This window comes from Podarcis pityusensis, assembly GCF_964106645.2.
Source record: "Podarcis pityusensis genome assembly, chromosome: 2".
Taxonomy (NCBI): Eukaryota; Metazoa; Chordata; class Lepidosauria; order Squamata; family Lacertidae; genus Podarcis; species Podarcis pityusensis.
Genome location: NC_138029.1, coordinates 19,758,505 through 19,781,573, shown reverse-complemented (window position 1 = coordinate 19,781,573; position 23,069 = coordinate 19,758,505). Strand labels below are relative to the sequence as shown.

The 23,069-nt window shown below is 45.4% G+C and overlaps 1 protein-coding gene across 4 annotated transcripts in view; it reads right to left on the bottom strand.

Annotated features, from left to right (window-relative positions):
- Positions 1-2,767: 2,767 nt before the first annotated feature.
- The window catches only part of ANKFN1 (ankyrin repeat and fibronectin type III domain containing 1), a 217,990-nt gene continuing 197,688 nt past the window's right edge, over positions 2,768-23,069 (bottom strand). For 3 of the 4 annotated variants that reach the window (XM_080994439.1, XM_080994438.1, XM_080994440.1), the window contains 4 exons: positions 21,333-21,499; positions 13,542-13,761; positions 10,384-10,473; positions 2,768-8,189 (listed from right to left, as the gene is read on the bottom strand). In XM_080994439.1, coding sequence (XP_080850565.1) covers positions 7,396-8,189; positions 10,384-10,473; positions 13,542-13,761; positions 21,333-21,499 — 1,271 coding nt within the window. In that variant the 3' untranslated portion in view covers positions 2,768-7,395. The remainder of the gene's footprint in view (positions 8,190-10,383; positions 10,474-13,541; positions 13,762-21,332; positions 21,500-23,069) is intronic. The other variant, XM_080994441.1, reaches the window with a different exon arrangement.

Here is a 23,069-nt window from a genome sequence, read left to right as displayed (position 1 = left end):
TAGTCAAGACGACTCTAGCACTGAATCTGTCTCACGCATTTCACTTTAGATAGTGTTTTCTCTGAGGGGGAAGCCAGGAGCCCCATCGTTCTGCCAAGAGAGTGTTGTGTTTCATAAAACATGCTGCCCGTAGCTGTCAACTTTTCCCTTTTCTTGTGAGGAATCCTATTCGGAATAAGGGAATTTCCCTTAAAAAAGGGGGGAAGTTGACAGCTATGATGCTGCCAGCCATCTAGATCACAAATTTGACATAGAGATAACATGGTAATAGAATATAATTTCCGTATCCTGGACAGAGGGCCAAAACCTTTAGTCAGAGTCAACACCTGTAAGGGGGTGGGGAGGAAATGGGTCAGGATGTCACCAGTTGCTGAAATTGAAGTGGGACAAAAAAAGAGGAAGAAATCAGAGAGTTCTCTCCCTGCTTCCTAGAGAAGTATTGGGTGGAGAAGACTTGTGTCACTCTTGACTCCTCACGTCCATGCTCCTTGCACTCCACTGACCAGTTGAGGGACCCTGAAAAACTGAGCTGGGAGTGGTGGGTGCAGAGACAGCCAGTCCTGTTTTGCCACCTGAGGTGAAACAGGAAGGTGACACCCCCCCTGCTATAGAAAGCTTCACTTACTAGGGTTGCACAGTGGTGGCTTCCAGCAAGATCTCACCAGAAGTGGCCATCACAGCTTCTCCTTGCTTCTCTGGTGGCAGGGAGGGGTGGTTGTGGGAGTGCCATGGGGTAGCTAGCTGTGGGGTTCCTCAGCCTGAGGTGGCTGCCTCAGTCTGCCTCATAGGCAGGCCGGTTCTGGTGGTAGTAGTAGGGCTCACAGAATACTGCAGTATTTGTTTTCATGCAACCAGGAGAAGGCAGAACGAAAGACGCAGGCCTTGCATCTTCTTAGGATGCCTGTCTCTGGAGCTTTAGTTCCAGCCGGAACTCGCCGGAACTCAGTTCCAGCACCTTTCAGGTGGGTGTCATTGCATGGACAGGCGGAGTCCCCCAAAGCCTGGGTGCCCCCCCCATGTGAAATAATGACTCAAGACAACGTGCTATGGGATTAAATTGGCCACAACTTTATTATATTTCAGATGTGGGTAGACCTTGGCTCAGGCATTGGGCGTTATCACTCCCCAGTCCCCAGCCAGGGATCTAGGGAACATCAGGGCTATCCAGTGTGTGTGGGGGATGGGCTGGCTCTGGAGAACATATGTTCAAGCAGAGATAGCCGCCCCCATTGCGCCGCCGTCGCAGGGGAGAGCAATGATGACCTCTTGGCGTACGGTCAAAGTCTCCCCTCAGAAACCCCTTTAATGGGGAACCCTGGTATCGCCGCTGCAAAGAGGAAGGGGGCGTGGGTCACCGCTGCACGCCCCCCCCCCCATTCAGGAAGATAAACTAAAGGATTCCGCCCAAGGCCTGATACCGCCAAAGTTGTGACGTTTTGCTACGGGAAAGGCAAAACCTGCCAATGCAGGGGAATTCTTTTCCGGCCCTTCAACAGCAACCTTGACGTAGCAGCGCCCGCATACATGTGAGGAAAAGGTTAACCTGCAAAATAAGACTTAACTGAGGGTGGGTAGGGTGGGAGAAGCTCTGGAGCCAAGTGAGGATTCCCAGGTAAGATCCTCCCTCTATTGTGTGGGCAGGTAGTCCCTCCCCTACCTGGCCTGGTCTTCTTAGCAACGCTCCCCCCAGGCGGGATTGGACAACTGACTGAGGTAGGCAGAGACCTCCAGGTATCCCACCTGGGGGAAGGTGAAGCCAAGCCTGTGCTGATGGAGTCGCACCGGGTCCAGGGGCTGCACGCGTCCACGCAAAGGGTGTCCCCTGTTTAATGTGGGGAGTGGTCATTGCCACTATAAGAGAACAAGGGAGGCATTTATGGTGAGTTCCAGCACCTATTTTTCTAGAAAAATAGCACTGTCTGTCTCCCACAGCGTGGTTCTACCTTTCAGCAGAATTAGTGATCTCTTTCATGGTGGATTAACTGTCTCCTTGTTCTTCTGAACCTTAGTTTGTCAGCCATTGTGCTCAACTCCTGCCCGGAACAAGAGTAAGGAATCCAGACCATATTGTCATGGTGTGGGTCTTGGCACACCATGAGGGTACCCAGCCTTCTTGTTGTTTTGAAGAGAGCATCGTGAGCAGAAGCCAACAACTGAGCTTCTCGCTACTCTACCGGCACAGGGAAAATCTGCCGTTGTGACACCACAACATCAGAAGATGAGGCATCCCCTTTTCCTGCCGTACGAAGTAAAAGAGCACAATGACTGAAACGAGAAGGAACCCCACCATGGAGGAACTTGCCTCTGCAACCACACATAGAGACACACAGGGGCCTGTTCTAAAAATATATTTTGCTGATGGCAAAGTTTGACACTTTGCAGAAACTCTGAATTCAGAACCTTAGAAGCCTCGAAGCTGCACAGCATCTTTTTCAAACACACTACAGCCTTGTTGTTGGTAAGGCGGCACTGGAGATATAAATAAATAAATACATACATGTATGTATGTATGTATGTATGTGTATATATATATTACATAACAGTCACAAGCCATGTGTTTAAAAAGAGTTGACCAGCAACTTTGTACATTTTGTGTGTGTGTGTGTGTGTGTGTAATACATGCAACAGATAGATGCACCATTTCTTTCCAAAACATTTCTCTTTAAATACCCCAAGCGTAAACCTTCAGGATAAAACATTCCATTCCCTATATACACGAAGCCCCTCTCCCCCTCCCCCTCCTCCCCACCACTTCGAATCTTTCATTGGCTCCATTTAAAAATATTTACACTTCAGCAATGAAGTAGTAATTTATAGCTTTCTGTGTGGGGTGCCTTTGCTGTATCTACGCATGCATGCATGCAAAATGACCCAATCATTAATGAATGTGTAGTAGTTAATTCAGAAGGCAAACAGAGAGGGGTGTTTTTAACTGGACAGTGTTTGAGCCGGGATTTCAGTAAGTGGGCCAGCCTGACAGCAATGAATGATGGGTGCAAATCTAGCTAGTTATACATGAAAACCGAATTTTAGGCCGAGAATTAATTTGGGAGCTCTTGTGATCTGGAGATACGTGAGGGCCCTGATAGGATTAAGCCCACGTTTACGTGATTCAACCCAGCTTAATGGCTTTCATTGCAGTGTTATTCATTTCACTTAAACTGAAGCATGTTGATTTATCAGCTTTTAGTCGCAATTGCAGAACAGCTTGTCAGGACCATATCTTTCTTGAACTTCCTTGTATGTATCCATAACTTCAGGGAGCGTGCCTATGTCATTAAATTGCAAGGTGCAAGAGGACAATTAGCAACCCCTAGCGCTGAAACAAGTAAACACCTGAAGTTTGTTGAAATGTAATTTTGCCTTCTGAATTCTGACTGTTTCTACTTTGAAATTTTAATCTTAGGCTCTGACAGCTATGCAGTGCACTCCTGTGCATGTCGACCCAGAAGTAAGTTCTGCGGAGTTTAATGGGATTTGCTCTCCAATAAGTGTGCATAGTATTGCATCTTTAAATATAATGTTGGCATGTCCTGACTGTTCTGAGCTTAGTAAGCTTTAAGTAAGAAATCCTGTAAACTGCCAAAATACTATCAAACGTGAAATGCTGTTGCTTCCCAGCTATCATGTATTGCCCAGTATCAACGCTCAAATCCAAAGAATTAAAGTCAAATGCCATTTGATATAAAATGCACATATCAAGTAATTGAACACTTTGAATTTTCAGCAAATATGTGTGCATACAGCAAGGTAGGGAATACTCAACATCAAAATTCGGGACGGGGCGGCACAGGGGATGGTTTCAGGCAGTAGGGTTTTTTTTCAGACTTAGCATCCACCATTGCACTAGAAAACGGACACCCCTCTCTCCCAGACCCTCCAAGTGTCCCTAATCTCCAGGGACGTCCCTGATTTAGAGAAGCTGTCCCAGTTTCTGATTTGATCCCTGGGATGTCCTGCTTTTCCTTAGGATGTCCCTATTTTCACTGATGAAATGTTGGAGTGTATGGAGTTATTTGACCCCCGAGCCATCTGAAGGCAGCCCTGTATAGGGAAGTTTTTTAAAAAAATGTTTAATGTTTCATTATGTTTTTATATATGTTGGAAGCTGCCCAGAGTGGCTAGGGCAACCCAGTAAGATGTGTGGGGTATAAATAGTAAAATGGTCATTCTGGAATGGGATGTCCCTATTTTCACTGGAGAAATGTTGGAGGTTATGTCCTCCCTACCCTGATCATCTGGTCCTCGCACATAATTTGGTGATAAAACCAACAGTACCGTTTGTACGAAGGAGAAACGGTGGCCCTTCAGACTCCAGCTCCCATCAGCTGCAGTCAGTATGGCCAGTGGGAATGGATAATGGGAACTGCAGTCCAACAGCATCAGAAGTGCTGCATTCATTCACCATACCATAATCTCTGGTTAACAAGGGGTCGAAGTTTGTGATAGCTCAGAAACCTCCAAGACCTGTATGACCTGGCATCCTATGCGCAGCAATGTTTCTATAACAATAGCTTCCACTCTCTCAAAAAGTGCTGAACATCAGCCCTAGGTGAAGCCTGGTCTTTAAAGAAGTTTATACAAGACGCAGGGCCACCTGCATTTAAAGCGGAACCATATCACTTTCAACAGTCGTGTTTTCCCTGCAAATATCCCGGGAGCTGTAGTTTGTAAAGGGTGCTGAGAGTTGGGACCCCCAACCCCCCTGAAACTACAGTTCCCGGAGTTCCCTGCCTACAATACCCAGGCTCTCTGGCGTCTCCTTCTCACAGCACCCCCTTAACAAACCACAGTTCTCAGGATTCTTTGGAGGAAGCAATGACTGTTTAAAGTGGTACGATACAGCTTTAAATGTGTCGTCCAGACGAGGCCACTGTATTAAAATGAAACAGAATAAAATGAAAATGTCATCTTTTGTTTGTACAGTAACTAGAACATCAGCAAAATGGGGAGGGCAGGGGGGGAAAACACACAAGTTGTTTGGAAATGGAGGTGGTGTTAATTTGGCTAAAAGATCCAGGTTTTTGGCTTGTTTTTACCAGGGAAGATTAGTTTGTAATTCTGAATTGTAATTATTAGATAGTTTCCCTCTATTTTCAGCTTAGTACAGAGACTCAACTGAGATTAATTTCACCCTTCATTTCACTTCATAGATTGCTTCATGATCCAAAATGTCCTATGTAATAATGAGTTAAAGCTCAGATTTTCAGGGGTGTAGAGCAAAAATATTGGACCGAGGTCACTGTGCCCACGGAGTTTTTGTGTGGGGCCACACAGCAGCTAGAATCTTGTACGAACTTGGGCATGAGTTTTGAGGTACACTTATATTTTAAAGTTTGGTCTCTGCAGTTTCTACTATAATAAATGATGGCAAACTATGGAGGTTAAGAATCATGGTTTTCAAAATGCCTTTTGCTCCAACGCCATAGAGAATACAACACTTCAGTCTTCGGGATTGGTCCATGGTTGGTGAGAAAAATCATGTCTCTTATCCTGCATGTTTTATGGTAATAAGCCATCAAACCCCATTGCCTAACAAACCCCTTTTGAGATGCAAAGGAGAAGCTCGCAGGCATCCTACAAACAGAATTGCCAATTCTATCCCAGCGCAGAAGCAATATGTAGATTGCAAACCTCTTTCGATTCTGTATCGCTTTTAACTGTCCTGGTTCCCCACAAAGACCTTTGGGAATGGTAGACTTGTAAGGTGAAGAAAATCATCTGCAGCAACAGCTAGCTGAACACCGTAGAGTAGCTATGACCCAAAGGAATTCCTCTCCCTCTACAGCTGCTCTCAGACATGCAAATATCAAAAGTTAGGGCTTAGTTGAAACAAGAATGCTTTGTGTGACAGTTTTATTACCCTCTCCCCAAAGCACTGTCTTTCCCAATGAACGTTTGGGAAGATCTTTGTGTGTGATTCCTCCCACCCACCCTATGGGGGCACACTGAAGAGAGAACATTTCTCCCCCCCCCCAGCTCAAAATGGGTACCCTCTTTATCCCCCTTCCCTTAGTGTGCCACTTCGTAGCACCAATCGGCTGCACCGCTGGCACCGATTCATTCTTCAAGCCAGCCTTTTCTGTCCTAACACCAATGACAACGTCCTGTAGCCAATCATATTGGGCCACACAATGAGGTCACCGACACCATCAAATGCTATCAGCGCCGCCTGAGTTGCCCTCCTGCTGAATGATGCTCTGTGACATCACACAGCCCATATCTGATTTGCTACGTGATGGCGCAACACTTTGGCTGGGAAAGAGGAGTAACCTTGAAACAAAAAATGGCAGCCAATCAGCAGCTGATTGGGGCTGGGAACACTAGGAGTAGGAAAGAAGGCAAAATGAGAGAGCTCTCACTCCCCTTTTTTTTCCTTGCAGGATGAACACTACCATGAAGCCAAGTGAAGTGACTGTCTTAGGCAGCTGATTTTGGGTGTCACGGAAGAGCTAGCCATTTAATTTATTGTTATGCCAGGGAGGGGGAAAGGCTCTGGATTTTTCAGTTTCAGGTACCAAAATAAATCGACTGGCCTCGCACATTACACACCATGCTCATCCACCTGTCTATTTCTCCTATGTCTGGAAAGCACGGGCCTGAGGAGTTTTCTGATTCTCCCACACTTTCTGTGCATGTGTCTGAGTGGTTTTGCCTTTGCCCTGCTGCTTTCCCCCCGGAAAACCCACTCTTTAGTAATAAATAGGAACAAACGGCAATCCGCAGAAAACCCGATTGCCATTTGTTCCAATTTGGTGCAAAATACTGGGTTTTCTTGTTGGAAAGCGGTGGGGCAAATGGAGGAGCAAATGGAGACCTGTGGGTATAGGGCAGTATATAAATGTTAACAACAACAACAACAACAACAACAACAATAATAATGTGCGTTTGGCTCACATTGCTGCTATTCCTCCTCAGGCAGCAGATGGGGCTATATCCAACATTAACCCTACTCAAAGCAGACCCATTGAAATTAATGGATCTGGCCAACTTAGGCCCGTTAATTTAAGCGACTCTTCTCTGAGTATAATCAAAAGCCCATTATCTTGGGACATGAATGTTTTTCATTTCCCTGAAAGCCCCTTTTGCACATGGGGAAAAGAAAGCTCATTGGATAACCTTTCTCCCTGCCCTATTAAAAACACAGAAAAACCCTTAACCATCTGGGGTCAGCCTCCCTGTTTTCAAGATGGTTGCACAGGCATGCATGTTTCCAAGAGACAAACCCATTTTTCATGCTGCACCTCAGAAATGCATGGTAACTCTGAACTGCATCTGGCAAAGACGAGAATGCAAAGGTTGCTTTGAAGAGAGACCTCTCTCTTCCTCCCTTTGCAATAATTGTGATCACATCCTGAAGGCAGTATTGAAGGGGAACAGAGCCACTGCACAGCCTTAAAGATCGCTGCTGTATACCTCAGCCGTGTTGGAACCGGTCTGATCTTCTGGAACCATTCGCTGGCCTGTGGAAATGTGCAAATCATCATGTTCCACCGGCCGGCTGCCTAGCGCCCAGGATTTACCATCCTCACCGGTGCCGTACGACTCCACATATATCCTGCGGATGCTCGGCCTCAGTTCCTGGTATTTGCCTTTCCCTTCTTCTGGGAGGCTCGTAGCATGAGGTAAGAACGTGCTGCGTGGACAGTCGATGGAGATGCTTATCTGCTCGCCGCCACAGGTAGGCTCTTGCGAGAACTCCATAGCTCGTGTGAGATGTGGAGTATACAGACCTTCGGAGAGGGAGATGGACTGGCTCTCGCTGTGAACGCGCAGCCAGCGATGGTGCCGGCTGAAGTAGCTGGAGTGTTGATGCTTTCCGTGCTTCTTCTTGCCCAAGAAACTCAAGGGCTGTCTCAAGCTGGCTGACTTTTCCATACATTTCGGGGAAAGCCCTCCTCCCAATGACAGGCTTTGTAGATGCTCCTTAGACTGATCGACGTCGGCCTCCAAGGTATCGCCCCCTCTCAAGTTCTGTTTCGGAGTCAAGCAAGGCTTGATGTCGTGGATCTGGAGAACGTCCGGCGCGCTGCCGCTCAGACAGCTCACGGCCTGGTGGGATATGTCCTGTGAGGACGAATAGACCAAATCCAGCTCCCTCGGGCTCAAAGCATCGCTAGAGTCGTAGTCACTGTCGGTTGGAAGGAAAACTTCTGAGCAGCCTTCTTCATCCGAGTACGGCTGGGAGTCTGCAAAGAAGAGGAGGAGAACGGATTAGCCACTGGCAGGCTGTACACCCAATACAGTCGTATCTTGGTTTCCAAACAACTTAGTTCACAAACAACTTGGAACTCGAACGCTGCAAACCCGGAAGTAGGCGTTCTGGTTTGTGGACGTTGCCTCGGCAGCCGAACGTCCAGTGTGGCTTCCGATTGGCTGCAGGACGCTCCTGCAGCCAATTAGAAGCCGCACCTTGGTTTCTGAATGTTTCAGAAGTTGAACGGATTTCCGGAACACATTTTGTTTGAAAACCAAGGTACGACTGTACATACATTAGATGCAGTAATAGGGCAACATTTGTCATTATAGTTCTATAATGCCTGTAGTCGGAACAAGGGAGGACACAAGTAGCGCTGTGGTCTAAACTACAGAGCCTCTTGGGTTTGCCGATCAGAAGGTCAGCAGTTCCAATCCCTGTGAAGGGCTGAGCTCCTGTTGCTCTGTCCCAGCTCCTGCCAACCTAGCAGTTCTAAAGCATACCAGTGCAAGTACATAAATAGGTACCGCTGCGGCGGGAAAGTAAACGGTGTTTCCATGCACTCTGGTTTCCATCACGGTGTTCCGTTGTGCCAGAAGCGGTTTAGTCATGCTGGCCACATGACCCAGAAAGCTGTCTGTGGACAAACGCTGGCTCCCTCGGCCTGAAAGCGAGATGAACGCTACAACCCCATAGTCACCTTTGATTAGACTTAACCATCCAGGGATCTTTACCTTTACCTAGTCTGAACAGAAGTTCATATAATTTCTCCTTTGAAATATGACTATGCTGACAAACAGTTGATATGCTTTCTTACAGATGATATTAAGCAGTGCTTTTTTCTGGGGGTACACAGGGGTAGCATACCCCTAAACATTTTGTGAATCTAAGTTTGGTCTCATTGAGGCGCAGTATTTCAATATGAGTAGGAAAATGAGAGTACCCCTAAACATTATTTTTTTTAGGAAAAAAAAAGCACTGATATTAAGACAGATCCTATGCTCTAGTTTCCATGAACACTAAGGCAACTAAGTTGATAGCACCTAGTAAAAAGCAGTTATGGGTTGGTTGGATTTTGCATAATTTGCATTTATCAGTCTCTTGCAAATTGGGTTTTGCAAAAAATAATAATCATGCAATTTCAATTGAATTAATTCCTTTTGAAACAATGTATGGATGTGATTTCCTGTGGTGTCACACGATATCGCCTAATGAACTCTAAAAGGGGAGGTGCTTAAGAAATAGATGAGAAGTGTGCTACCTATCCTATTTTAATAAAAAAATAATTAGGCAGTATTTAATTTCATAGTGGGACCATTGGATTTGGTGTAATTCTGACCTTCCTTTGTCACCCTCTCATTATGTCCATGACACTGCATCCTGGAATTGTACCAACTGTAGGGATCTATGCCAGTGTAGCATTCCACTGGAAAAAAACCCTCAGGTCACAATGGTGTAGGGACACTGGCAATAGTATATATCTAATGTAACGGGTTTCCACCAAATCCTAAAACTCTCCTGTAAGAGTACCTGCTGCATAGCACTGTGCTTTAGTGTTTGAAATATTCACTTAAAAGTGTACACTGCGAAAGGGGCAAGTACATGCTTGTAGATACATGTACCATACAGGTATATTTTTTTTGTCATGGAGATGTGATTGGCTGTGGCTTCTTGTTCCTTGTATACTCTGTGGCAAATCCAAGCTTGCTGCAGCATAAATCACCTCAAGTATTTGAACGGCTTCCCCAAAGAAACTTGTGGACTGTTTGTGGAACCATCAGACCCTAGAGTTTAGATCAGAGATGAACTTTTCTTTACATGAATGTTGACATTGTTACCCTCTCTTTCCCCATAAGTTGGAAATTCACAGCTATCTGACATATTCAGTTTGCTGTGGAGGAGGGATTTCTGAAGTTTCTTCTTCTTTTTTGTCATGGAGAAATATTTGGCGCGATACTAAGTTGGGCCTGTACAAACTACAGCAGGAATAGCCAATGGGGTTCCATATGTTTCGGACTACAATTCCCATAATTCATGACAACTGCCCATACTGGCTGCAGCTGATGGGTGTTGTAGTCCATTTTGAGGGCACCATGTTGGCTACCCTTGCTGCAGATTCTTGACAACGCAACTTCAAAGGGGTAAGCCAATTAATTAGCTTTCCCTTCTGCTGTCTTCAAACTCACCTCGGATATGTTGCTTCCTGCTGGAACAAGTCTGGGCAAGTCTCTCCTTATGTTCCATATTTGGTTGCCAAGACATTATCTTGGGTAATCCTTAACTTTTAAGGTAAAAGGGTGATTAGGAGTATATTGATAAGAAGATGATTACTAAGGTGGGCTCTTAACTTTCTATCTTTTCTTAAGTATAGCCTACAGAGACAGCCTTCAGGAGTGGAACTATCTAGGTTGACTTAGCTGCCAACAAGTCTAAAGCACTTGAAATTCAAATTACCGTATTGGCCTGAATAGAAGCTTCACTTTTTCCCTAAATTCCGACCATGAAAAGTTAAAGTGTGGCTTATATTAGTGACCATACGGTATGCAGCCAGGAGCGTGGGGAAGCGGCGGCCGCCCTGTGCGTAATTCCCCATCCTCTCCCCCAAGGCCAGAAGGGAGAGAGTGAGGAAGGGAAAAGGCTGCTGGCAATGCTGGTGCGGCTTATATTTGGGCCAATACGGTATGAGCTAAAATGGTGTATTCACAACGGCTAATATCCAGATTTTGACTTGTTTAGAGTAGACCCATTGAAACCAGCAGGGCATAAGTTAGGCAGCTTGTCCCTGAAAAGAAACTGAAAGGGACAAATTCATCCATTCAGGACAGCAGACACCAATGGACCACCTAGGCCAGGCATTCCCAAACTCAGCCCGCCAGCTATTTTGGGACTACAATTCCCATCATCCTTGACCACCGGTCCTGTTAGCTAGGGATGATGGGAGTTGTAGTCCCAAAACAGCTGGAGGGACGAGTTTGGGGATGCCTGACCTAGGCTGATGGAGTCATCTTGGAGCCTGAGAGAACATCTTTGATGTGGGAAGTCTGTAGTTCTGACTAGATAACCACAAGAGGCAGCAGAGCACAGGTCCAAAGGTTCCTTCTTAGTTCTGGCCTTGTTGTTCCTGAGGCTCATCTCCTTATAACCATTTGTGTTCTGGGATCCTTTTCTTCTTCTTCATTACTCCGAGCTCGGCTGCCTGCTGCCTGCTCTTCCAATTAGCCAAAAATCTCTCTTTTCTTTGTAGCATTAGATAATGTACCAAACTCTTTAGTTCAATGATAACCACCTGATGTTAGCAGCCTTGCTTAATTTGATTTTTGTAAAGATGTTGTTCCCTTGCATAAACCATCTGAGTGCAATTGAAGAATGCCAGCTAAACTAAATCACTAGACCCATGCTGCAGAGAAGCATAGCTGTCAACTTTTCCCTTTTCTTGCAAGGAATCCTATTCAGAATAAGGGTTTTAAAAAACGGAAACGTTGACAGCTATGCAGAGAAGTCATCTGTCCAAACTGCAAGAGAAGGCCAGAGGAGCAGAGAGGCGATGTGAAGACAGGAGAGGTGTCAAAGGCTGGAAGGAAAATGAACCCACAACCCTCCCTCCCATTGATATTTATTTTTTAATTTCTCCATGAACCTTAAGCTCTGAGCTGCAACATACTAGGAGACAAGGCAGAATTCTACTTCCAGGATGAAGAAGGCCAACACTGAACTGGAAGTCAATAGTTGGCCCTGAGATTACTTAGCCATCTCCAAAGGCATCTTGACAACTCTGTGGCAAGTTTTGCACTCCCGACCTGTATCATTTAGCAGAAGTCACCATGTGAAAGGTGCCCATCAGTTTCCTCATTCCCCCACATGGAATGGACAATCTCATTTGTGTGAGGGACCCTAAAAAAATGGTACAGCTATGGCTGGTGTTGGTGCGTGATCTACATGACAGGTGTGTGGATTGGATCTCAGTATTCTATCGCTGTGTTTGCAAATGGCTAAAAGCAGGCTTCCTCACTCTGCTTTTAGCCATTTGCCTGTGGCTAATAATAATAATAATAATAATAATAATAATAATTTTATTTATATCCCGCCCTCCCCAGCCAAAGCCGGGCTCAGAGCAGCTAACAACAGTAAAATAATACAGTGGTGCCTCGCAAGACGAAAAGAATCCGTTCCGCGAGTCTCTTCGTCTTGCGGGTTTTTTCGTCTTGCGAAGCAAGCCCATTAGCAGTTTAGCGGATTAGTGCTACAGTATTAGCGGCTTAGCAGGCTTAGTGGATTAGCTGATAAGCGGCTTAAGGATCAGCTGATAAGCGGCTTAACGATAAGCTGATAAGCGGCTTAACGATCAGCTGATAAGCGGCTTAGCACCAGCTGTTAAGCGGCTTAGCCATCAGCTGATAAGCGGTTTAGCGGCTTGGGAAAAAGGGAAAAAGGAAAAAAAAACCTGCAGGAACTCGCAAGACATTTTCGTCTTGCGAAGCAAGCACATAGGAAATTCGTTTTGCGAAGCACCTCCAAAACGGAAAACCCTTTCGTCTAGCGGGTTTTCCGTCTTGCGAGGCATTCGTCTTGCGGGGCACCACTGTACAGCATTCTAAAATCAATTCATTATAAAATCAGTTCAAATCAAATTGATGGCAACCATTGGGCTAGAGTTCTCTGAAGAATTACCAAAGGAGGGGGTCAGGCTGTGCCTTGGCCAAAGGCCTGGTGGAACAGCTCTGTCTTGCAGGCCCTGCGGAAAGATGTCAAGCCCCGCAGGGCCCTAGTCTCTTGTGACAGAGCGTTCTACCAGATCGGAGCTACAGCCAAAAAAGCCCTGGCTCTGGTTGAGGCCAGCCTAACCTCTCTGTGGCCCGGGACCTCCAAGGTGTTTTTGTTTGAAGACCGTAATGTTCTCCATGGGACATACCAGGAGAGGCGGTCCCATAGGTACGAGAGTCCTAGGCCGTATAGGACTTTAAAGGTTTAAACCAGCACCTTAAACCTGATCCTGTACTCCAGCGGGGGCCAGTGCAGCTGGTATAGCACCGGGTGAATGTGATCCCGCGGCGAGGACCCTGTAAGGAGTCTCGCCGCAGCATTCTGCACCCGCTGGAGTTTCTGGGTCAGTCTCAAGGGCAGCCCCACGTAGAGCGAGTTACAATAATCCAGTCTGGAGGTGACCGTCGCGTGGATCACAGTGGCTAGGTCAGGGCGAGAGAGGTAAATATAAACACAGGCAACCTTATGGTTGCTGGGCAAGTCATAACCTACGATGCCCACATGCTTCTGAGTCAGAAGTGATGGAGAATTGCGCCCTGTTCTTGCCTAGACCGAAGGGGAGTAAAAAACGCTTTTCCCTTACCGCTCAAGACTTTTCTCCGGTGGGTCTCCATCTCTGGCGAGGGTGGCGGGGATGGAAGACAATCGAGGTGAGACGATGTTGAACTTATCTTCTTTTGGATGGGTTCTTCTGACAGATCCACAATCTTTGCTACCGGCAAGCCGGCAGGCGGCTGTCTGTACCGTGCGTATTGTAGTGCTTCATTGATCCATCTCATTTCACGCCAGATTTCATCGATTTGCTATGTGAAGAAGATGGTGCAGATATATATATATATTAAAACAACATTGGGTTTATGTATGACAAGTTTAAATAGATACCTCATTGTTAATTACAAGAGAAGTGTAATGATGACTGGCAGTTCCTATAGCTTTAAAGGGGGTAAGGAAATCTGTCATTGATGTGGTTCAGCCTCCCCTGATCTCTGAGATGAATAGTTTTCTTGTACTCCCAGAATTATTGCTGTGCCTCAGCCATCAATTTTCTGACAGAGGGCGATTTTTGCCAACTTCTTCTGGCAAGAAAGGTACAGCTTTTCTTTCTTGCTGGGACTCGGCAAGAACAATTCCTGATTCTCTAACATTCCTGATTCTTTACTACAGCCATGCTCAGTGTGGCTAGGGCAACCCAGTCAGATGGGTGGGTATAAATAATAAAATTATTGTTGTTGTTACTCATAGAATCATAGGGCTGGAAGGGACCCCAAGGGTCTTCTAATCCAACCCCCTGCAATGCAGGAATCTCAGCTAGTCCACCACTTTCTGAGGGAGACCGTTCCACGGTCAAACAGCTCTTCCTGTCAGAAGGTTTTTCTGTACGTTTAGTTGGAATCTCCTTTCTTTTAACTTGAGGCCATTGGTTCGAATCCTACCCTCTAGAGCAGGAGAAAATAAGCCCGATCCATCTTTCATGCGCAGCCCTTAAATATTTGAAGATGGCTATGATATCTCCTCTCAATCTCCTCTTTTTCAGCTCCTTCGACCATTCCTCATAAGGCTCGGTTTCCAGACCTTTGATCATCTTGGTTGCTTTCCTCTGCACACATTCCAAGCTTGTCAACATCCTTCCTAAATTGTGGTGCCCAGAATTGGACACAGTATTCCAGGTGTGGTCTGACCAAGGCAGAATAGAGTGGTACTATTACTTCCCTTGATCTGGACACTAGACTTCTGTGGACTATACTTCTTATGTCCTCTGCATCAGGGAAAGGGAACCCATGGCTTCTGAGCTGCTGTTAGACTACAACTCCCATCACCCCCAACTATTGGCTCTGCTGGCTAATGTTTATGGGAGTTGTAGTCCAACAATATATGGAGGGCCACAAGTCCCTTATCCCTGCTCTACCTTGTGCTGTCTTTGAAAAGCGCTCATAGGCTGCTACTATGGTAGAACACACAGACCTAGAAGGATGCTTTGCAGGGACAGAACTACCGTATTTTTCGCTCTATAACACACACCCGACCATAACACGCATGTAGTTTTTAGAGGAGGAAAATCCGTAGGCATGCCACCCGTAGGCATTCCCTTCATAACACGCACAGACATTTCCCCTTACTTTCTAGGAGGAAAAAAGTGAGTGTTATGGTGCAAAAAATACGGTAATTGTCAGAAGGAAGCAAAATATGGACCATCAATTTTGTTAGGTGCCAAGTCACATTTTTTGGGGGGGCGGGGTGGGTAGAAGTGGAGAAGGGAGGGGTAGAGAAAAGATGTGCTTTCCCCCCTGAAAATCTTTCCTCTCCTTATGAGGTTCCAGAAGGGGTCTCATAAGGGAGAAAGTACATTTGGAACCCATGGAGGGGGATCAATGTATTTGAGGGTTGAACTCTAGTGGGAAAACAGTGGGGTGAGGGAAAGGGTTAAGCATTCTGTTCCCTTTCTATTCTGCTTTCCCTCCCAAAGTGGGAACAAACCAACAAAATATTTCACTGCCTGAACATAGTATATAGGTCAGTGCTCCCCCCCCCCCGAAAAAAAGGTTCCAGTAAGGGAGGGTTCTCATAGCTTGCCAGAACATTAGCTTCCTGGGTTTTAGGAAGGAAGCACAAGGCTCTGATTTTTTTTTGGGGGGGGGGAGGAAGGTGTTGGTACTGCATACTGGTGCATAACACCAGAAAAAAACCACACTGTGTGAGGTTATGCCTTTTAAAGCCTCAGATACCTGGCCCTATATCCCTTACAGATCAAAATGTAAATGTAAATCAAAAATGTAGTATAAACACCAACAATTGGGAAACACTGGCCTGCGAGCGCTCCAACTGGAGAACAGCCTTGAATGAACTTTATTACGGTCACAGACCAGGATTAAGAAAAGCATATAGATAAAATAGCAGTTGGGATTTTTGACCGATAATTGTTAGGGCAAATGAGGACAAGGAAACAGGCATAAAACATCCGAATAAAATACAAGATTAAACACACATAATGGATAGATAAAAAAACTAATAATTAAAACAGATAAGAGCTAAAAACCAACAAAGACACGCAGTTAAAACAGCTGTAATAGCATAAGAACTAAAAGACTCGCAGATAAAACAGCTGTAATAGCATAAGAACTAAAAGACTCGCAGATAAAACAACTATAAGAGGCTGCAGAGTAGAAGCCTCTTAAATAGAGGACCCTCACAATGTTAAAAACTGCTGTGCAAATATGGTTAAAACAGACAATAAAACAATATACAACACTAAATTTAGAAACAATGTGAAACAATAAACTGTCTCAGAATCACCCATGGAGCCGTGTATGAGAGCCTGCTCCAACAATTGAAACACTATCTTTTTAATACCACAGAAAAAAGGCCAACTAAACCAAAAACATCAAATAAACTCTGGTTTGATTACACCTGCTTTGAGGCAAAGAAAGCCCTGCAAAATGCTTACAAAGCTGCCCTGACAGCCAAAAATTCTGTCAGACACCAAGCCTATCTTGCTGTCCATGCCCTAAAAAAAGAGTATAAAGACCTAATACTCCACCAAAAGAATGCCTATACCAGAAAATGCTGGCTAGAATTAATTAGTGTGGCAAAAGCAAAAGATCAGACACTGTTCTGGAAACTGGTAGCTTCGGGCACCCATAAACAGCCTTGACCAAAGGTGTCATGGGCTTTGAAGACGCTCAAACTCAGGACAAAAGAGAGAAACTTGCTAAGAGGAAGGCACGCTTGGCAAACCCTCACCGTGATCAACTCCTGCCTGGAAACCTATCTCTCCACAGTGGAAGGATGTGTGGATCCAGAATTGGCCTCCACAGTCACTTACGGACTCACTGGTAAGATCGTGTTTATGGAAGACAATCTTACTCGTCTACGAGTGATCGCCAAACAAGAAGACAGATCACCTCCCCTACAAAGTTCTAACTCAAGAACGAGTAAGACTGTCCTGCAAACGGTACTATCTGTGTATCAGCATCAAGGGAACACCACTAAATTGCAACACCAAAGGGAAGAAATCAAGGAGAGATTCTTGGTAGCTGCTCAACCTTTCTGGATTTCCTAACCCCTTGGAGCCAAAATCAGAGCACGTATTGGGATATGTGAAGTCCAGAAGACCAGTTGGGAGTGGCCAGAGGGAATGGGTATCCCTACAACCCCATAGTGGGCTGCTGTTTTTCAAGACAGCAGCTGTGTGAATGAACTGGCCCAGTGCTGAGCAAGCATTTGGTTTGGTGATTAATAATATGTGTGTGTGTCTGAGAGATACCGTATTTTTCGCCCTATAGGACGCACCGGCCCATAGGACACACCTAGGTTTCAGGGGGGGGGGAATTAAGGAAAAAAATATGATTTCCCCCCCACAGCTCTGGGAGCAGTGGACAGGCTACACGCAGCCTGTGCGCTACTCCAAGACCTTCTCCTGCTTTTGCGGGAGGTGGCGGAATTCCCCCACCTCCCACAAAAGCCCGCAGGAAAGCGCTGCTTTCCCCCACCGCCAGCCTCAAAGCCGGGTTGGAGAGTAGCGGGAAGGCGTCACGCGCCTCCCCGCTGCCCCCCATCCTCTGGGGCTGCCGATGGGGGAAGCGCTGCTTTCCCCCACCGCTAGCCTCAAAGAGCAGACTCTCCTGGCTTCAGTGGAAGCAACGCGAAGCCTCCGGGCGCAGGCTTTGGAGGCTTTGCGTTGCTATCGCTGAAGCCAAGGAGCCTGCATTCGCCCCATAGGACGCACACACATTTCCCCTTCATTTTTGGAGGGGAAAAAGTGCGTCTTATAGGGCGAAAAATACGGTAAATCATGGGGAGTTGCCATCCTGTTTTGATGAGCATATTATTCACAGTAACTCCTCCCAAGCCTGTTTGATTGTTATCCAGTCTGACCCAATATATTTAATGAAGCTTAAGTATGGACCCTTGTTTCTGTCACCGACACAGCTCTAAAGGAACATTATGCTAATAGCCCAGTCATACGAACCATGCTTCTCGCAGAGTGCCTGACACATTACTGTACATATAAATTATAACTTAATTGCCATTTCAGCTCCAGATATTCAGCTTAGCTTGGGTCAATCCTGAAATACCCCTTTTCTTGCTGCCCAACAGCCTGTTTCAGACACAACATACCTTATCTACGGCATATAATTTTTTACTTTCTGGTTTCTCTCCAGCTCCCATTTCAGAACAGCTTTAATGGACTCCCTTTGCTCTTTACAATGTTTGGTTTGTGTAGTGACTTCAGCACTGTCTCAGATCTAGGATCATACAAATGCTCTTGTGGTTTTGCGGTCGCCGCTGAAGATTGCGGTATGCACTGGGCCAAAAGTCCCTCCCTCCCCTCAATAGGTGGAATACAGCTGGTTTTAGTTTGGGAAGGAACCTGACAAGTCTAATACACTGTCACAATAATTCGGTACAAAACACTGTGGTTTGAAAGGCTCTGCTACATTTTCATCCATTACGAACAATCACGAAAGCTACAGCTTGAGTCACTGTCTTCTCTAAGAAGTGCAAGGCTGAGGCCACAACAGACCCCTTTGTTTGAATCCTTAATATTTTCTATTTCATTTTTTAAAAAATTCTCAATGTCCCTATAAATCATGCTTTGCGAGAATTGTGACTCCTAACCTTCTACGGTACATACGGCTCTCTCATTTTGTAATGATTGCAGGCACTTTTGGCCCGGGATTTGGTGTTTTTGTTTTGGTATTTTGGAGCAATAACAAATTTATGCACAGCCAGCTGTTCACCTCTCTTACGTGCTGCTATGTTTTCTGAAATCGGGAGGAAAAATGGTGGCTGGCAACCATGAAGAAGAAGAAGAAGAAGAAGAGTTTGGATTTGATATCCCGCCTTTCACTCCCTTTAAGGAGTCTCAAAGCGGCTAACAATCTCCTTTCCCTTCCTCCCCCACAACAAACACTCTGTGAGGTGATTGGGGCTGAGAGACTTCAAAGAAGTGTGACTGGCCCAAGGTCACCCAGCAGCTGCATGTGAAGGAGTGGAGATGAGAACCCGATTCACCAGATTACGAGCCTACCGCTCTTAACCACTACACCACACTGGCTCATGAAATGAGTCTGTGGGACATTAAACCTACTGGGATAGTTCAGGTTCACGGTAAGAGGGGGACTATGTACCTGTTGAAATGAGGATGTTACTGGTGATGATTTGTGAACATGTGGATTTGGTATAATCAGATCCACATATACAAATTAAAAACGATTAAGCCTTATGCTGAAGGTACGTGTGAGAGGTGGGCCAATGTTCAGCATCTGCACCCAAGATTTGCTCTTTTTGAAGTATTAACTTCAGCACTAAAAACGTAAGTGAATGAATTAATGAATAAGGAAGGACTCAAAAATTGGGACAGGGCATAAAATTAGGCACAGCTGTCTCGGCTACTAGAAGCATCTGCTAATATAAATTATACAAGAAACCAAAAAGAATCAAAAGGCTGGAAAATGGCGGTGATATGTACAGTACCACTTGGGTTCAAAAGGCCTAGGTTCTGTATCCTGAACTCTGCTGAACTCTATTCCAGGAGTTGAATATTTGTGTCTCATCAGATGCTGTTGGCCTCCACCTCCCATCATCTTGGACCACTGCCCATGCTGTCTTGGGATGATGGGAAATGGAGCTCAGCTATGTCTGGAGGACCGTAAGTTCTTTGCCTTCTCCTTCAGTCCCAGAATTCTCTCCATTCTAATGGTAAACACAGAGAAATATGGCAAAATTCAGAAGGATATTAGGCACCTAGAAAGTTCTGGTGAATTCTAGGCATGTCTACTCAGAAGTTAGCCTCATTGAGTTCAATGGGGCTTACTCCCAGGAAAATGGGATTGCAGTCAAGGCGTGGGATCATATCCACAGGGTCATCCATATGTACAGCATTATACTGCTGCTAGAGTTTCTAGTCATAATTCGGTGATCCTCGTGTAAACCCTACAGTTGTAGGAACTGCCTAAATTGCACCAGTATTGTTCCAACAGGCCTTTATAGGAACTGAATGGAAAAGGTTAGTGTTGTGATGTTCTGTCTTGTTATTATATGTATTTTTACTAGCTCTTTTTATTATGATCAGTTTAGTTAGTGTTTAGCTGCTTTTAAATGACTTATCCTTTCTACGTTTCGAGCTTGTTCTATTATATCTGTAAGCTGCACTGAGTCCCGGTCTGGGAAGACAGCAGGATACAAATAAACAAAGTGAAAATAAACAAACAAACAAACAAACAAACAAACAAACAAACCATAGCCAGAGTAATTCAGTACACACTACCCCCATATGATTCAGTGATTGAATTAGCAGCATTTCAGTTTGTGCTATTGTACTGGGAACTAGGCACTAGGTAAGGTTTGCAAATCGAAATAAATTTCCCCTGCCTTCCACTAATTAACAAGGGTTGTAACGAACCGAGAAGATCTCTGCCTAAGCTGCTACTGAACTGAATGGAAGCCATCTAAGAGCAAAGGACTGGCCCATTTTAAGGGTGCTGGGGGACAGTGGCGTAGCATCGGGGGGGCCACAGGGGCAGTTGCCCTGGGTGCAAAATTGTTAGGGGCATGGAATGTCAACACCCAGTGCTGCCTCAGTGCAGCTGTGGGCTTCCGTTGCTGGGCTCTGTTGAAAACAGCTTCTCCATGCGAACCAGGAAGTGACCTCTCCAGACAATGGAATGACTCTTCTTTCCTTAACTCTGCAGCTGCGATCTCCTGGATGATGTGGACACCATTAGGCAGCTGAATGCGCATGCGTTCTCTGTCCGTTTCCCTCCCTCCTGCTCTGTGTGGCTCCGGGCACTGGCATCCCACGCTACACCACTGCTGGGGGAGGACAGCTTCCTGGCGAACGATGCTCCATACCTGATCTGTTTGCCTCCCACCCCACCACCTTCATGGGTCCCCCAAATCTCTTGCCTAACCCAGCTGCTGTTTCACATCACCTCACGGTAGGGCCACCTCTGTCAAAAGAAACAGTTGTGCATGTTTAATTGCAGACTGACAGTCGGAGTGGTTGTGGGGCCTTGTGACATTAAGAGAAGAAAGGCTACGACCCAGCCTAAATTGAGTTTTTTCTTTTGCTCATATTAGAGAGGTAGGGGTGGGAAATGGGATTTATAACCCAAACTGACACGCTTCTCTGCAACACTCCAGTATAACTGTCATATGATTTTATCCATGAAATTTCTCTCAGAAAGCAAGCAAGGGGAAAGCGGGGTGGGGTGGGAGGGAAGAGCTGCAGAGTGGCTATTTCATAAAACCCAAATTGTATTTTGACACTAAACGTCTTTATGCTGTGCCTTTGCCCAACAATTCTCCATTTAGGTTCCAAATTACAGCCCCTGCTAGAAATCACCTTTGACTAGTCGGAAAAACAGACGGTTACCTGTGTGTAATCTAGGACTTGCTGGTGTCTTTGTTTAGCTGCAGCGACTTCACTGTCTGAAATTGCTTCCCTTAGGGATTGCTGGGTGCTCAGAAAATCTAGCTCTATGACAGCGGAAAGGCGGCAATACAGACTAATAAATTTCTCCTTGTAACTGCAAAAATGAACTGTGGAGACAACAAAGCACAGAAGCAAGTGTGTTAGAAAGACACACAGACACAGAGGCAGCTCTCAAAAGCCTTACCTTTCTGAGGATCTTGAGAGAAATAAGCTGTCATTGCTTGTGTTTATCCCAGAAAACAAGCGTTATATGTATATATCTATATTTAAAAGGTTATAATTCCAGAGGAGCAGTGAAAGCTACAGAGAGTCTTGTGGTACCTTGAAGTTTAAAAGATCTAATAGTGGACTAAGCTCTCATGGACCTCGTACAGGTGTTAAATTAGACACGGATAGCTCAGGGGTAGCCAAGCTGGTTCCCTCCAGACATTTTATTTATTTATAAAAATATTTAGAGACCGCTATCAAGTGGTTTATAACAAAAAATACCTAAAACCATATAGTAAAAACATTAAAAAGTTAAAAACGGTGGAAAGACGTACTTTTAATTGTCTGCATAGGCCTGTTTGGGCACCCAACTCCCATCAACCCCAGTCAGAATGAGCAATGGTTAGGGATGGTGGGAGTTGTTGTAGGAAGACAAGGAATGTTTTTGCATGGTTTCCTGTTGTGGATGCATCACTATATATTTTTTCTATGCATTTGGGATCAGCATGGAAGTGTCACAAAGGTGTTACTATGCACACACACCACTGTTTACATTTTTAAACACTACATCCAAGTGTGTGTGTGTGTGTGTGTGTTTATGCGCACATGCACCAACTAAGGACATTTCATGCATCTGAAAACGTGAACTCTAAGTCCACGAAAGCTTGCACTGCACACACCAAATCTGTTAGGGCTATTATGCTACTCATACTCAGAGTAAACCCCTTAATGGATGTGACTCAATACGTCTACTCTGAGTACGACTAACATTAGAAGCAAGCCTTAGACAGGTAAAGGTGAACTTTTCCATTGGACGGCTTTCTGTTGATGCAAAAGGTATGAAAGTTTCAGATCTACCCAGAAATCTTGATCAGGCAGGATGGAAACACAAGCAAAGGGTCTGTTGACACAAGCATTTTTATCACCCGGTGGGGACAAATTCAGATGATGCGTCAAGATGCCCATTTCAGTTTAATGACCAGTGACAAAGCTTTTCATTTCAAATGCTAAAAAGTGAGGAATTATTAAGTGGTGTGGATGCAAATGTGGACTAAGCCGAAGGTTGGGTCCCTCCTGGCATAAATCTATGGGTTGTAGCTAAGCAACAGATGTAGGTTGATGAGCTACCATCTTGCACAATATATGGCTCAGCTGTGCATCCAATGGGCAACAGACCTACACAACCAATTCTATGCTGCTGTAGGACACACATGACTAATTGTCAGTCACAGAGCAGCCATCTGCCTGCTTCAGCAGAGTGCCATTCCATGACATATTGTTCCTGGTTAAGGAATTTATGGTCAGTCCAGTGGATTTGGGCATATGACAGTGAAGACTTGGTCCACAACCATTCCAATAATTCCTTGTCCATGTACCTGGGGATGCTGACCAAGTCTATTTTGTCTGTCCTTGTAACACACTGAGAAGTTGATGGGGTGGTGGTGGTGGAGGAAATCTAGAGCTCCCTCA